The sequence below is a fragment of the Scleropages formosus genome, chromosome 23 (genome assembly GCF_900964775.1).
Source record: "Scleropages formosus chromosome 23, fSclFor1.1, whole genome shotgun sequence".
Lineage (NCBI taxonomy): Eukaryota > Metazoa > Chordata > Actinopteri > Osteoglossiformes > Osteoglossidae > Scleropages > Scleropages formosus.
In genome coordinates, this window is record NC_041828.1 from 45,083 (window position 1) to 58,659 (window position 13,577).

At 47.4% G+C, this 13,577-nt stretch overlaps 2 protein-coding genes across 9 annotated transcripts; one reads left to right on the forward strand and one right to left on the reverse strand.

Moving 5' to 3' along the window:
* Nucleotides 1–131: 131 nt before the first annotated feature.
* LOC108932006 (thyroid hormone receptor-associated protein 3-like) lies at nt 132–8,677 on the forward strand. Of its 8 annotated transcripts, none has more exons than XM_018748144.2 (12): nt 132–224; nt 1,903–1,969; nt 2,050–2,189; nt 2,633–3,355; nt 3,999–4,538; nt 4,627–4,799; nt 5,043–5,151; nt 5,260–5,353; nt 6,956–7,125; nt 7,294–7,444; nt 7,696–7,842; nt 7,931–8,676. In XM_018748144.2, the coding sequence occupies exons 2-12, from the start codon at nt 1,946–1,948 to the stop codon at nt 8,144–8,146; spliced, it is 2,487 nt and encodes an 828-aa protein (XP_018603660.2). In that variant the 5' UTR covers nt 132–224; nt 1,903–1,945; the 3' UTR covers nt 8,147–8,676. The 8 variants fall into 8 exon arrangements, with proteins under 8 accessions (XP_018603660.2, XP_018603659.2, XP_018603664.2 ...); XM_018748143.2 differs by having other exon boundaries at nt 132–220; XM_029248535.1 differs by lacking the exon at nt 132–224 and adding exons at nt 231–405; nt 538–562 and having other exon boundaries at nt 1,903–2,189; nt 7,931–8,677.
* A 1,361-nt stretch (nt 8,678–10,038) lies between these two features.
* Nucleotides 10,039–12,648, reverse strand: LOC108932008 (1-phosphatidylinositol phosphodiesterase-like). The gene is made up of 3 exons (XM_018748150.2): nt 12,481–12,648; nt 11,748–11,801; nt 10,039–11,062 (listed from the first exon to the last, which is right to left on the reverse strand). The coding sequence occupies exons 2-3, from the start codon at nt 11,780–11,782 to the stop codon at nt 10,039–10,041; spliced, it is 1,059 nt and encodes a 352-aa protein (XP_018603666.2). The 5' UTR covers nt 11,783–11,801; nt 12,481–12,648.
* Between the last annotated feature and the right edge of the window lie 929 nt (nt 12,649–13,577).

Consider the following 13,577-nt stretch of genomic DNA (forward strand, 5'->3'; position numbering starts at 1 on the left):
AGCAGATCTAAGTCACTTTGGTTGAAGAAGCAGTGCGCAGCCTAAACTACCGCACATACCGCTGCCCCATCTCACAGCTGCGCGCGATGCCTTTAAGAGGCCGGAAGGGAGGGGGCGTGACGTGAGGGGCTTCTCCGGTAGGCCGGAAGGAACGAGAGCTGCGGCCCGCGCGTGCGGCTGTTTGTGCGAGACGCTCCTTCCGGTGGCAGCATCACCTGAAGTAGGTAGGAGTGAGTGGAGCGCTTCTGTTCCACGTGGCTCAGTGAGAAGACACTCTTTCGAACCGCGTCACGAGCTGTTGTTGTCATTAAGTAGCTCACTCGTCTGTCTCGACCCCAAGCACGTGCGCCGCAGTTTTCCCCGTAAGAACGAAGCCTTTTCACGCCGCACGAACCGTGACGACGAGTGAGTTGCTTGAAGTGTTGGCGGAATATTACGTTATTCATTTAGCTGGCGCTTTTCCAAAGCCGCTTAAACTTTAGTTTAAGTCACGATAACGATTATTCCATGCTTACGATCATTATTACCCATTTACAGGTGGATTATTGGAGCAATTTTTAGGGTAAGTACCTTGCTCACGGTATAGACAGGTGGTGGGGCTCGAACCTGCGACCTTCTGAGGCAGTAGCTCTATCACTACTCCAGGCGGATCATAAACGCCGCCACGTGATGTAGCGGCCGGTCGTGGTCCGAAGCACGTTCTGCGTGAACTAGAGCGTTCACCAAACCGCTCGAGAGAAGTAAACAAGTGAAGTGAGTGGGGCTCACGAGCCCGGTACGGCTCTCCATAGTAACCCTTGAGAGCCATGATATTGGGGGGGGGGTCAGAGCCGTAGCCTTTCCTTGGGAGGCCCTGGCTTGATCAGGACACTTGCCCTGAATTTGTTACAGTAAAAGTTACCCTGCTTTTACTCACTACTGCGACTGATTCACTGTGTTTGAAAACCTCATATTTGAGGTCACCTTCGCTTGGAGCTGAGAATCCCATAATGAAAATAATTATAATAAATGTTGTCAGTTGAGGTGAAGACTTGCTACCTCCTGTGAGCAAAGAGCCAAGATCATCGTCCCTAAATCAAATGGCTTAACTATGAACCACCTTTTACTTTGTATCTTACATGATACACACACAGCGCTTTGATGTGCATCGCTGTCATTTCTCGTCGAAATGAATCTCACTTGTGTAATAGCGGTAACAATTATACAGCTTCAGCTTGTCTTTTCACTTTTGTGTGTTAAATGTAGTTGCCCTTTGGATGGCCGTACGCTTCACAGGTAGATCCCTCTTTCCTTCCGGGTGTGTGACGACACACTTTACCATTCGTTGCTAGTTCAAAAAACAAACTTTACGCATTGTTAATCGTAATCGATCTTGTGTCATGAACACTCGTTCAGTGCTTTATTTCCTTTGGCTAAAACAGAAGGAAGGTGAGCTCTGCCTGTGAACAGTAGGGCAGCGTGATTATTATGTTTCAGACAGTATGTGTGTGAATTATTTATATCGTACTCTACATGCAAGAACTCAGTGCCTTTTGCACCACTGCCCCCATTGTTCGCCCAGTCTTTTGGGTGCCGCAGGATGGCAGCACTGCTCTGAGGCACCAGCCCACAGGTTCTGTGTTGTCGAGACCCCGGAGCAGCTTCACCCTGGGTTTTTGCGTTTGGTCTAGAGGATTTCCAGTGCATGGCAAAGAGAGGCACCTGCCACTGGTTTCAAGGTTTTGAGGCCTCGCGGTCAACGGCTGACTTCCGAGCCACCATTTTGCTGCCCCCAGTGAGCTGTTGAGTTCACTTCCTCTTCTGGGTTGTGCCACAAGGATGGTTTGGCCAGCAGAGTCTCTCTTGCTCACTCTCTCTCTCTCTCTCTCTCTCTCGCTCACTCCCTGTCTGCTACTGTTGCAGCTTCCTGTGTCACGCTTTGAAAACGCACCTAATGTGAGCGAACATGCAGCAGCGAGGGAACATCGGAGTGAGGGCCAGCTCCACCGCAGCCTTCTGTCCGGTGAGCTCTTTACCTTCGCTTTACCTTCTCCTCCTCTCTTGTTGCAGTGGGCAAGTCTGAAGACGGACCCGTCTGCTGCAATGTCCAACGCCAAGTCACCCTCGCGGTCTAGATCCAGATCTCGATCCTGCTCCTTCTCGCATTCACACACCAGAAGCCGCTCCCGGTCCAGGAAGCGTCGCTACAGGTGAATATGATGTAGTGTTTGAATGGAGTGGTTCCTGCAGTGCCACCCAGTGGACAGCATATGTCATTACTTCCTGTGACCCAGCTGCAGTCCTGCTGCTCCAGTCCTGCTGCTTCACTGCTGTTAGAAATAAGCGAAAAGATTAGCTGCTCAGCGCATGCGGGGCTCAGTGGTTTGGTTGCAAATGTTTCGGCGCCACACAAGGCACCATCATCAGAGCACAAGTGTTTGCGATCAAACCATTCAGCACCACGTGCCCTTAGTTCTGTCATTGTTGCTATGCACATGTGGACCGTCACCTTCCTGTTTTGCTGGACGTCTCAAAGCACCAGTGTAGTGGTTATGGTTTCTCTTTTTTTTTTTTTTTTTTTTTTTACTTTGACAGATTTATCTCTGACTCTGGAAACAGATAAATTCCTAACTCTCCTCCTTTTTTCTCCTAGCTCTAGGTCTCGATCCCAATCTAGGTCTCGCTCTGCATCCTACGGTTGTGACCGCAACTATGGTAAGGAGTACCAGAACAACCGAGGCTTCCGCGGCTACAGCAGAGGCTACAGAAGGCCTTACTACTACCGCGGTCGTGGCTTCTTCCCCCGCGGTCGATATCAGAGAGGAGTGGGTGGCTATGGCTGTGGCGCCTACAGGCGCAACAGTTGGCAGGACTATCAAGGGCGGCAGCAACCAGCGGGTGAGAAGGAGTTCTGCAGCCCCAGGAGGGCGCACTCTCGTTCTCGCACACCGAAGAAGCGCTCGGGGAGCCAACATTCACGGAGTCAGTCTCACCACTCAAACCACTCTTCCTCGGGTCTCTCACCCCATTCCTTATCATCCTCCTCTCATTATTCCTCCCCTAAATACTGTGGCAAAGGAAAGAAGGAGAGAAAGAGCAAGGGGAAGCGGATGAGCAGGACCAGTTGTGTCCACAGCCCCCAGCTGCGCTCTGCTGTTGTCATTGGCCAGGGGGTGCCTGCGAGCCCTCACGTGGGCCTCTCCCCCTCTGCTGCCATGGGCAGCAGTGCGGCCCCCTGGAAAAGCATTAGCCCCATGGTGCCTGGCAAGAGCCCCCCAGAGGCAGCACCGGCAGGTACCTTCTCTGGCTTTGGCTTTTTCTCGAAAGACAGCCTGAAGGCGAGAGAAAAGAGCACCATCTCGCCGGCCTTTCACAAGTACGTCCCTGTCACTTTGACATGGTTTTTCTTCTCTTTGACCTGTTTGCTCATGTTTGTCCAGTGCTACGTTATAATTATTTGTTTTGATTTGTTTAGTCTGCTCTCAGCCTCAGAGATCCTGGGAAGAGTTTTAAAATGGGAGCCTATGCCGCCCTCCCGCATTTATTAACTAAACTTTTGGCTTTTCTGTCTTCTGCTGTGCATTAAAGGACGTTGTATGCAATCCAAATATTTAAGAGATGTCTGGGTGAAACTAGAAGTAAGTATACCTGTTTTATCTGACTGGTCAAAGCCTTTGCCCGTGTCCTTACCTGTGGCTTCAGTTCACTCTTTAGAGCAGCACTGATGCTTGGTCACACCAGGCTGGAACTCCTTTTGTTTGCTGCTGTTGAAGAAAGGGCTCATGGGAACTGTAATGCTACCCTGTGCAGTTAAACTCAAACACTATGGTTCCAGTTGAGAGAAGGGCCTCTGTGGTAAACCCCTCCTTGATCAAAGCTACATGTTCATGTTTTAGTAAATGTAAAATGTTTGAAATGTGCTGCACAACTAGTACCCACTATGGCCAGTGGGTGATGAGCGAGTGCCGGGACAGGAGGAACGGGAGCCCGAGAAACACTTTCCTGTTCCCCTCATCCAGGTTCCTGGTAGAGCACCAGAAGAAAGAGGGACCCGAATGGGTGAGGAGTCTAAACCCATTTGACGGAGACAGAGAGCAAGGGGCTGCAAAGCCCACTGACCTCACCCGCTCCGGTCGCAAGGCAGAGAAGGAGCCTGGAAGAAAGGAGCACAAGCAGCTTTGTTCCCCGCCACAGGGGATGAAGGAACCAGGGGAACAAAAGGGCAACACACCTCCAATTGTTGGTAGGCTAATGGCTGAGACCCTTGGCAGGTGGGAGCCCTCTAACCCCGCAGCTGTGGACATTCCCAGCCCTGATGATGAGGCAGGAGGCAACCTGGAAAAGGAAGTGCACTACAGCCGCAAGCAGGAGCGCACCACACCTGCTACCAGCAGGGAAAGGGCAGTCGTTGGGAAAGACTCCTTCCCCGAATGGCTCCCAAGAGGCAGCAGGAAGGAGAAGCCTGTAGACAGCCCTCCTCGGGGCAGGCCCCCTGTGTGGAATTGGAAGGAGGAAGCTTTCAGACACGAAGGGAGCCCCTTGTGTTACAAGCTGGCCAGGTAACACCCGGTGCTATCTGCGTGTATGCAGCGGATGACGCAAGCCTTGTGAAAACACTGTGCTCTTGTCCTGTGCTCATATTTGCAGCTGCGCCAACACAGTGGCCAAAGAGCGTCGCCTCTGCCAAGAGCTGGTGCATCACAAACCAAAGGAGCAGGAGTTCCGTTCCATCTTCCAGCACATCAAGGCTGCACAATTCTGGCGCAGCCCCTCGGAGGTGTTCACCCAACACGTGGTGGCCATAGTGCACCATGTCAAAGGTGTCCTCTGCCTGCCAGTGTTTCTTTCTAGTTGTGGCATTCTTTCAGTTCCTCTTTGTGTCTTTTAAGGGTGTTTATCCCACCGGGAATGTTGGAATACTAATAAAAGTGACATCTGAATTGTAATCGCTGTGATATTACAGGTTAGGTTGTTTGAACTGCAGTGGGATCATTACGGAAGCAGTAGGTATGCACTGAGTGACGCCTGTGTGCGTGTAACATAGTATTGTGGTATCTTCACAGCTCGCCACTTCAGTCCTTCAGAGTTGACTTTACATGACAGATTTTCCCTCTACCTGCGCCAGGCTGTTGAGAGTGACATGAAGGTGTGGAAAAGCCCCAAAATCCACAGGTAGACTTGCCCTTGGTGTGGGGTGGGGTGGAGCAGGGTCAAGGTTAGGGTTCTTTCACACATACACGTTGTGACCTGACTGATGGAATTGTCCCTCTTCCTTCCCAGGAGAATCAATGTTTCCCCCAGTATATTTAAGAGGCATTCCCAGGTGTTCGAGGAAACAAGATCCTACAAGGATGTCAACTACAAGGCAACACAGGTGAAACACTTAAAACTGGAAGAAAAATTGAGAGATGTGCTCCAGCAGACATCTAGAACACTGTGTTGGAAACAGAGCTAAAGTCTGAAGCTATCGTGGTGTTTTTTTTTTTTTTTTTTTTTTAAATTTGATTTGAAATATTAAAAATTTGCATCTTGACCTTTTCAGATTTTTCTTCCTATAACTTCCAATTTTTGACATTGAAGAATGTTGTTTTTTTTTTTTTTTTTTTCCCTCTTTGCCAAGTCGATAAATGTCTGTATGAGGTTTGCACATTTAGATGTTGTAATTTTTGCTCTTTCTTCAGTCTCTGCTAAATTAGATGCAGAGTGTTGGTAGATGGCAATTTTCAGTTCCTACCACAGATTTTCAATTCAAGGCTATGCTCTTACTGGGCTGTTCCAGATCAAACCCCCCCCAAGCCATTTTGTAGTACATTTTGCCATGTGTTTTGGTTCTCTGTGCTGCTGGAAATGACCTAAATGTAGATCTCTAGTTAAAACATGTTCTCCTCAAGAATTTGCCTGGATTTGGCTCCATCCATGTTGCCCTTGATGGCAACACGCTTTCCAGTTTCTCCAGGTGAAAAGCAATCCCAGAGCATGATGTTGCCACCACCATCCTTGATGGTAGGGCTGGCGTTACCTGGGTGTTGGACTCTATTTTGGTTTCCGCAGCTTTAGAGCTCAACTTCAGTCTCTAGACTACAAGTCTACATAGTCTTATAGAGTACTACATTTTTTTTTTTTTTCTCAAAACGTTGCAGGTTTTGTCACATGGTTTCTAGCAGTCTCTGTACGGTGTTTGCGTATTATCCCCATGTTTACGTGGGTTTCCTCCCACCGACGTGTTTCAGGGCATTGATGACTGAATTGCCAGTACTATGTGTGTTACATTGCTTTGTGGTAAAGATCAGTGAGTTTAGGATGCTTGGTAAGTTGTCTGCTGTAGTCTCATTGGATTAAATACTGTACTAGTAAATTATTGTAATTTGCTTAGGAAAGAAGTTAACTATAAACATAAATGTTTCATCATGCGCAGCTGTCAGGAAGCATGGGAAATCCAAGCTCAGTTCTCAAAAAAGAAATGCCTTGTAAGCTGATGTTTATTTTATTAATAATCTACTCCTCAATAAGTAAAATTCTCATTCAAATGAGCATATCTCATTGTGTGACTGTGCTTACATAATTGCAACAGGTGGTGTTGGTCTCATTTAAGTAACTGAGGAGATAAGAAAATGTGGGTCTGAAAGAGATGGATTTGAAACCCTTCTTGAATGTTGGAAGGGATTCAGCAGTTCTGAGGGACAGTGGGAGCTCATTTCACCACATCGAGCACAGAACTGAGAACCAGAGGATTTTCGCTTTTCAGGCCAGACATGGATGAGCACAGCACTCTTGCTGGGATGCTTTACCATGAACGACTCTGGTTATGGCACTGATTGTTAGGGACTCTGATCTCTAGCAGTTCTGCTCAAACCCATTTCTTGCTGTTTTTTCACGGCATCAGCATCAAACTTCAAGGTCTTCCTTCTGAACTGTTCATTTTGAGTTTTTTGTGAAGGGTTTGGGCTGGCTCTAACACAGCTCACCTGTCTTCCAGGACCCGGGGGCAAGGCAAACGAGCCTTTCTTCGGACCGTCATGTGGATCAGAAGCAGGCCGCGAGCTACTCTGACCGGGAGTGTGCTGCTGCAAAGACACCTGAAGACTCCTCTCTGTCCAGCAGGGAACGGTTCTCAGAGGAACCTGCCAAGAATCACAAGAAGTTAAAGTATGTGACACTGAAATGTGGAGAAGAGCCGTACTCTGATGTCTCATGTATCAGTTCCAGGCAATCTGCTCGCCTTCTGACCTGGGAAAGGGATGCTTTACTTGACTAAGGCAAGCCCAGGGGTCTGAGCAGAAGGCATGTGGCCCTTCTTCTTTTCTGTTTATCCAGAAAAAGCAAGAAGCAGCGCTCTCAGTCATCCTCCTGCTCAGCAGAACACCATCTGCGGGACAGCACTTCTGGTGTGGAAACCTTCAGCAAGGTCCATGTGGCACTTCATGACCATGATGCTGTAGAGAGCTCTCAGGATCACAGGGGCTTTGTAAGTCTGCTGTGTGTCATGGCTGCTGGATCTTTTACAAAACTTTCAGGGCCATTGTGGTTGAGTTTCTGTGCTTATCAAGATGTTTCTGTGTAATTTAATTGGATTAAAACACCAATATGCAAATAAGTAGTCAGTGACAGCTGAGATTAAAAGTACTGTCTGCATGTGGGAAAACCATGTTTGTGTTGTATTTTTTCTGTGTGCTTGAGACCACTATGTCTTTCTTCATCTGCTTCTCATTGGTGCAGTTTGGAATGAAGAGCAGGGGGTGGAGCATGGGAAGTTACTCCAGAAACCACACTGACAACGAACCCCCAGACACAGTTGTGGGAAAGTGCCCTCCAGCGGTAGAGTGGGACTCAGAATACATACCCAAGAGCAAGAAGTATCACCTGGTAAGTTCTGGCTGGTCCATTCCTGTAGTCCTCAGCCCAGGCTGTGTTGTGTGCAGGCATCACAGAGACTTTCATTTGGTCCTTTTAGTGTGACGATGGAGTCATGGATGAGGAGTGGCTGGAGCATGGGCCCCACGGGCAGGGACAGTTTACCCAGGTGCCAAATTCTTTTTTGTACCACAAAAGCAATGGAAACCCAAAATGGGCCCCTGATAACCTACAGGTCACCATGGAGGAGGGGGAGCTGCAGGAAGATGGAGAGCTAGAGCCCCCTGAAGGGGGGATCGTAGCCCCCAAACACTAGCGTCCTGTGTGGTCAACAAAATAAGCTGTGCACCCTCAGTTTGTCCCAGATCTATTCTTCTGGAGCAGGGGTTTCATAAAAAGACTGTGGACCACAGAGAGGACATCAGCTCTGTCCGCCAGTACATTCAACATCTTCCGTGTCCCTCTTCACCTGCGCTTCACGAAAGCCATGGAACTTGAGGGCTGTTTTTCTGGACATTTGTTACGTCAAGCTTTTAAACATCATGTTTAAAACTTCTACATGTGTTCTTTTCTGAAGTTACTCAATCTCCACGATGGGACTTCGGCCTTGTGCAGAAAGGGCTTCTCTTTCTTCTGTCTCTCTGTCATATGGAACGCATCCCTGTCCTGGTGGTTTGATGGCCTGATGTCCTCCTTGTGGACTCCAGTTTTCTAACGTGCCCAATATGCTGAATTATTTACCTTCCCTTGTGTTTATACCAAGAGCCTGGGTCGTATTTTGTATTTTCTGTATATCTCAATAACTGAGGTGATCTATTAAATCTTTTTCTCTTGGGTGTGATTGACATTTCCTTTACCCAGCATCCTTGCCATTCTACAGTCAGTTTTGTGCAGCTACGCTGTGTGATAGATGGCATATCTTGACAGTACAAACTCAAACTTATAGCAGCATGTGGGTGTGATGGAACATCTCCCGCATCTCCCTAGAACGTTCCAAGATGGCAGCATGATAGTACGCAGTGGCCAGTTCAGGTCCTGAAATATGGTGCGTGTTACATGTAGTCTACACCAGTTCGGGAACTTTTTTTTTTTTTTTTTTTTAAAACCTGTTCTGTGTTTCACCATGGTCTCCGGAGAAGGGACATTTCGTTCCACTGTATACAAGCTCTAGACTGGAATGACAAAAATGACTTGAACGTCAAAGGACCCCAGGGACACAATACCATGGTGCATAGCGCCAGGGGTTTGGATGGGGGTGAAGAGGGATGCAGAGGCAGTGTTGATTTCGAATGTTTTATTAGAACACCGGCACACAGAGAAATAATGCTCTCAGGGCGAGGACCCCGTTTCCTCCAGGACCCGCGCCTCAAGCCAGCTTTCCCAACCTCTTTACCCCCCCCCCCCCCCCAGCCTCTTTCTTCTTTCCCCTACTGGCAAATGCAATCGCATTTACATTTATTCACTTAGCAGATCCTTTTCTCCAAAGCAAATAACAATGGATGCTGTGTAGTGTTACTAGCCCGTATACCTTATTCGCCAAGGTGACTTAAACTGCTAGATGCACTACTTACAATGGGTCATTCATCCATGCATCAGTGGAACACACTCTCTGTCACACTATGAACAGCATGTCTTTGGACTGGCTGGGGGGTGCGGTGGCGCAGTGGGTTGGACCACAGTCCTGCTGTTCGGTGGGTCTGGGGTTCGAGTCCCGCTTGGGGTGCCTTGCAACGGACTGGCGTCCCATCCTGGGTGTGTCCCCTCCCCCTCCGGCCTTATGCCCTGTGTTGCCGGGTAGGCTCCGGTTCCCCATGACCCCGTATGGGACAAGCGGCTCTGAAGATGTGTGTGTGTGTGTGTGTGTGTGTGTGTGTGTCTTTGGACTGTGGGAGGAAACCCACACAGACATGGGAAGAACATGTAAACTCTCCACAGACTGAGCGGGGATCAACCCACGTTATCACGCACCACCCAGGTGCTGCGAGACAGCAGTGCTACTCGCTGTGCCCCTGTGCTATCCCCTTATGTTCCCCCTATCTCACCAAATGCTAACCAATTACAATAAACACATTTCCCCCTCAAACACAGTAACGCAGGTTGTTACAATATTCTCAATGCATTTTACTTCACTCAAGCAAGAGTAGTACAGTTTGAAAGCGCGCACACACGCACACACAATGAACTGTCCTGCCTAGAACAGGGCTATTTTTAAGCCTTAGGTTCCTCAGCACACCCCTGCTTTTCTGCTGCACCTGCTCCCTCTGCTGCTCCTGCCCTTCCTCCCTGTGCTGTTCCTGCCCCTGCTCCCTCTGCTGCTCCTGCCCTTCCTCCCTGTGCTGTTCCTGCCCCTGCTTCCTCTGCTGCCCCTGCTCCCTGTGCTGCTCCTGCCCCTGCTCCCTGTGCTGCTCCTGCCCCTACTGTTGCTCCACTTCCCACTCCATTGAATTTGATGATGGTGTCAATGAGGGTCTCTCCAAGGAAGTCTGTGGCTATCACTCCCAAGCACGACGGCCTGGTTTTGCCCTCCAGCAGGCCTTTGAGGGCCTGGTCAAGATTGGGGTTCACTTGTACTGCCACACTCTTGTAGGTTGTCAGGAAGGCCGAAGAACTGGTGACCGTTACCGTCAAGCTCCCTTGCTTACAGAGTCCCTCTGCGCTCTTCAGGTGTTCCTTGATATGCTTCAGATGTTTCTCAACATCCTTAAATTTGCTGTCCTTCTTACCACTTGTCTGCTGGTTGGCAACTCCTTTTTCATAGGTGGAGCTCCTCAGAATGACAATTTTCCCTTTCACCTGGCCCACAGTTGGTACTGTAGGCTCTAACCACACACCCTGCTCTTTCTGTAAGACCTTAGTGATATCTTTTGCTGTCTCAGTCTTTCTGAGCCCTTCTGGGATCAACTTCAGCAGTACAAATTCACTGGGGTTTTTAGCCAAGAAAGTCTTCAGAACGTTCAGGACCTCATCCAGTGACTTGCTTCCAATCTCAATCTTTTTTCTGTTAAACAGAAGGGGACTACTGGCTTTCATTTCAAAGTATCGCACCCCTGCATCGAGCTGGAAGTGCAGTGACAAAGCTTGGTGTGAGGAGGACATGCTGTCGTGGGTTCCGGGAATAGTCAGTGCTGACAAAGCCTTGCTTTCATCCAAAGTCTTCATCCAGTCTGTCTTCAACAAAGTAACTTTGTTTTTGTCATTGAAAAATGTGCCTTCACAGCGAACTATTAAAAACCTGCAGAAGAAATTAAAGTATATTACTGACATGCCAGTGCAAGAGAAACAAGATCCCTCTGATAAAATATAATCAAAAGCAAAAATTCGACATCCTTTTTGTTTGTGGCTGTCAAACAAATGATCAAATTATTCTGTTTGTTTTGACATTTACATATTTTCATTTATTCATGAGGCAGAGACATTTCTCCAGCACGACGTATAATTCAAAATAAACAAAAGTGCATTTCACAGCTGATGAAGAGGTGTAAGTGCAGACACGCAATTGTCTAAGTGCAGTCGGTTTGACCAGCATTTTTGCCCGCACGCAGAAGTCAAGTAAGTAAATGCGTGTAGAGCTGAGTCCGATAAAGAGGTCATCGTGACAGATGGTGTGAAGTGCGTTTATGTAGCTGTCAGGAGACCAGCAGAGAAGTGGCTCTGAAACACATGGGTTTTGAGACTCTTCTGGCATGCTGGGAAAGATTCAGCAGTTTTGAGGCACACAGGGAACTCAGTCCTCCACACTGGAGCCGAAAGCAAGAACTTAGAGGCTTTTTGTTTGCTAGCTCTCACGAGTAGACAACAGGACAGTTGATGGAAAGAAAAGTTTTTGTTGCCGACTTCTTCTCCAAGAAGGTGCAGGTTATAGACTCAAGAGCTCAGTGAACTGGGGACAAAAGTAGTGGTTAAATGTTACTACTTACACAGCAAGAAGAGAAGGACGAAGCAAGACGGCCATGGTCGTTACGATCCGTAGTCTGTACAGGACAAGATGACAAGTTACTCAGGTGTTTGAACAGTTTCTCCTATCATCAGCAGTCCAGCTCACTATACAGCTCTATATTGGGCCACCAACCGTGAGCCACAAATTCTTGTCGTTCAGCCAGTCAGTCAGTCAGTCAGTCAGTCACACAAATGCAGGAGAAGTTGCTAGTGTAGTGGTTAGAGCCTCACCTCCAGCTGTAGTACCATTGAACAAGGTACTTGCCCTAAGTTGCTCCAGTAAAAATTACCCAGCTTTATAAACGGCTAAATAATTGTAAGTTGCTTTGAAGAAAAACATCAAGTAAGTAAGCAATTGTAATACAAATGGAAGGTCTTCTTAACACACACTGAGAGCTTTTATATTAAATCTTTCAGACACAATAAAAGAACTAATTAGCTTTGCTGCCGTCAAAGATGTTTGTGCACATTTTTATGATATCCTTTATTTTTACTGGAGTTGCCCGACTGTTCCTTAAAGATTGAAAAGGTACACAACTATGATTTATTGTAAATTGTACTCGATCCAGAATGGAACGTGCAGTTAACCCGCAAAAGATATGGCTTATACCCTGAAGTAAATTTCATGCCCTTGTAAGCTTTCAATTGAACATCCATAGGGGATGAATGGATGCATTATTTTCATTTTCATTTTACTCATTGCCACTCACTGACCTTGTCTGTGTTGTGAAAGGTGCTCCCACCCGTGTCTCTGGTGGCACTCGATGGTTGAGCTGACTGAAAATGAGCCAAAATGCAGTGCCCTCCTTGTGCTGGTGCAATGCTTTATACTTTCGTATGGAACACCTACAGGGTTATCACACATGTAGGGCTGGTTGCTGCTACTCTAGAGGCGTGTTCCAGTGCCCACCGAGGCTCATTGAAGGCCACTTTTTTACATCGCTATCTGCAGATTGGAATGAGATACAATGGATGACACAAAGGGTCATGTTATCCATTCTCTTTTCAGCAGGACACATGCACCCGTCCACTGATAACTGTCTCTGCGTGAAATTCACAAAGCAAAATAAGACAGCAGGAGATGCCTAAATGTGACAATGCTGCTGTGAGAAAGAGGGGAAACACATAAAATGTAAGAAAGTTAAATTCCCTCATTCCTGGCATAATGGGCTTAAGCTGTTGCTGGAAATCTCCCTGTCAGGTAAATTCCCATTTTGAGGGGATGGAATTATCACTATTTTTATGGAAGAAAAATGACTTACAACTCATCTTTTTGTGTTATACTTTTCACTGCAGTTATCATTTTCTGCCTTTGCAGTTTGTCCTAATTCCTGTTGCACTTTCAACCTTTTTCGGTAGCTGTTTTGAGTACGTGCATCGAAAAACTTTATAATATTGAGAAATATGGTTCCCAAGATGATTTGCCTCTTTCTTGTGTTTCATTCTGCAAAGCATAGGGACACTATGCTGCGAGAAGCACCGAGTAGCGTTGAAGTGAGTGAAATGAAAAATGAAATTTTTCATAAGCCCTTACAGTCTTTGTTCATTGCAGGGGACCAGTTACATGAGGAATATAGTGCATCTGTCCTGCCACTGCTTTCACTGACTGTGTGTATGATGAAGCCGCAGGTGTGCTGACTGTGACATCATTATACTTTATTAACCAACTGCTAGCTAACGCACTTTTGAAATACATTTGCATAGCGCTCCAACAGATATAAAGTGAATACATGATTCTTCAGTCTTCCATGGAAATGAGGCTGAGCTGGTAGACTTCCTTTCAACAACGAGCATCAATATGAAGTCCTTAG

Bases quoted from the DNA above. Each gene is read 5' to 3' on its own strand.
- LOC108932008 (XM_018748150.2), bottom strand. From the start codon at position 11,782: ATGGCCGTCTTGCTTCGTCCTTCTCTTCTTGCTGT. The intron at 11,063-11,747 runs GTAAGTAGTAAC...TTTCTTCTGCAG, and splicing joins CGTCCTTCTCTTCTTGCTGT to GTTTTTAATAGTTCGCTGTG.
- LOC108932006 (XM_018748144.2), top strand. From the start codon at position 1,946: ATGCAGCAGCGAGGGAACATCGGA. The intron at 5,354-6,955 runs GTGAAACACTTA...CCTGTCTTCCAG, and splicing joins TCAACTACAAGGCAACACAG to GACCCGGGGGCAAGGCAAAC. The intron at 7,126-7,293 runs GTATGTGACACT...CTGTTTATCCAG, and splicing joins AAGAATCACAAGAAGTTAAA to AAAAAGCAAGAAGCAGCGCT.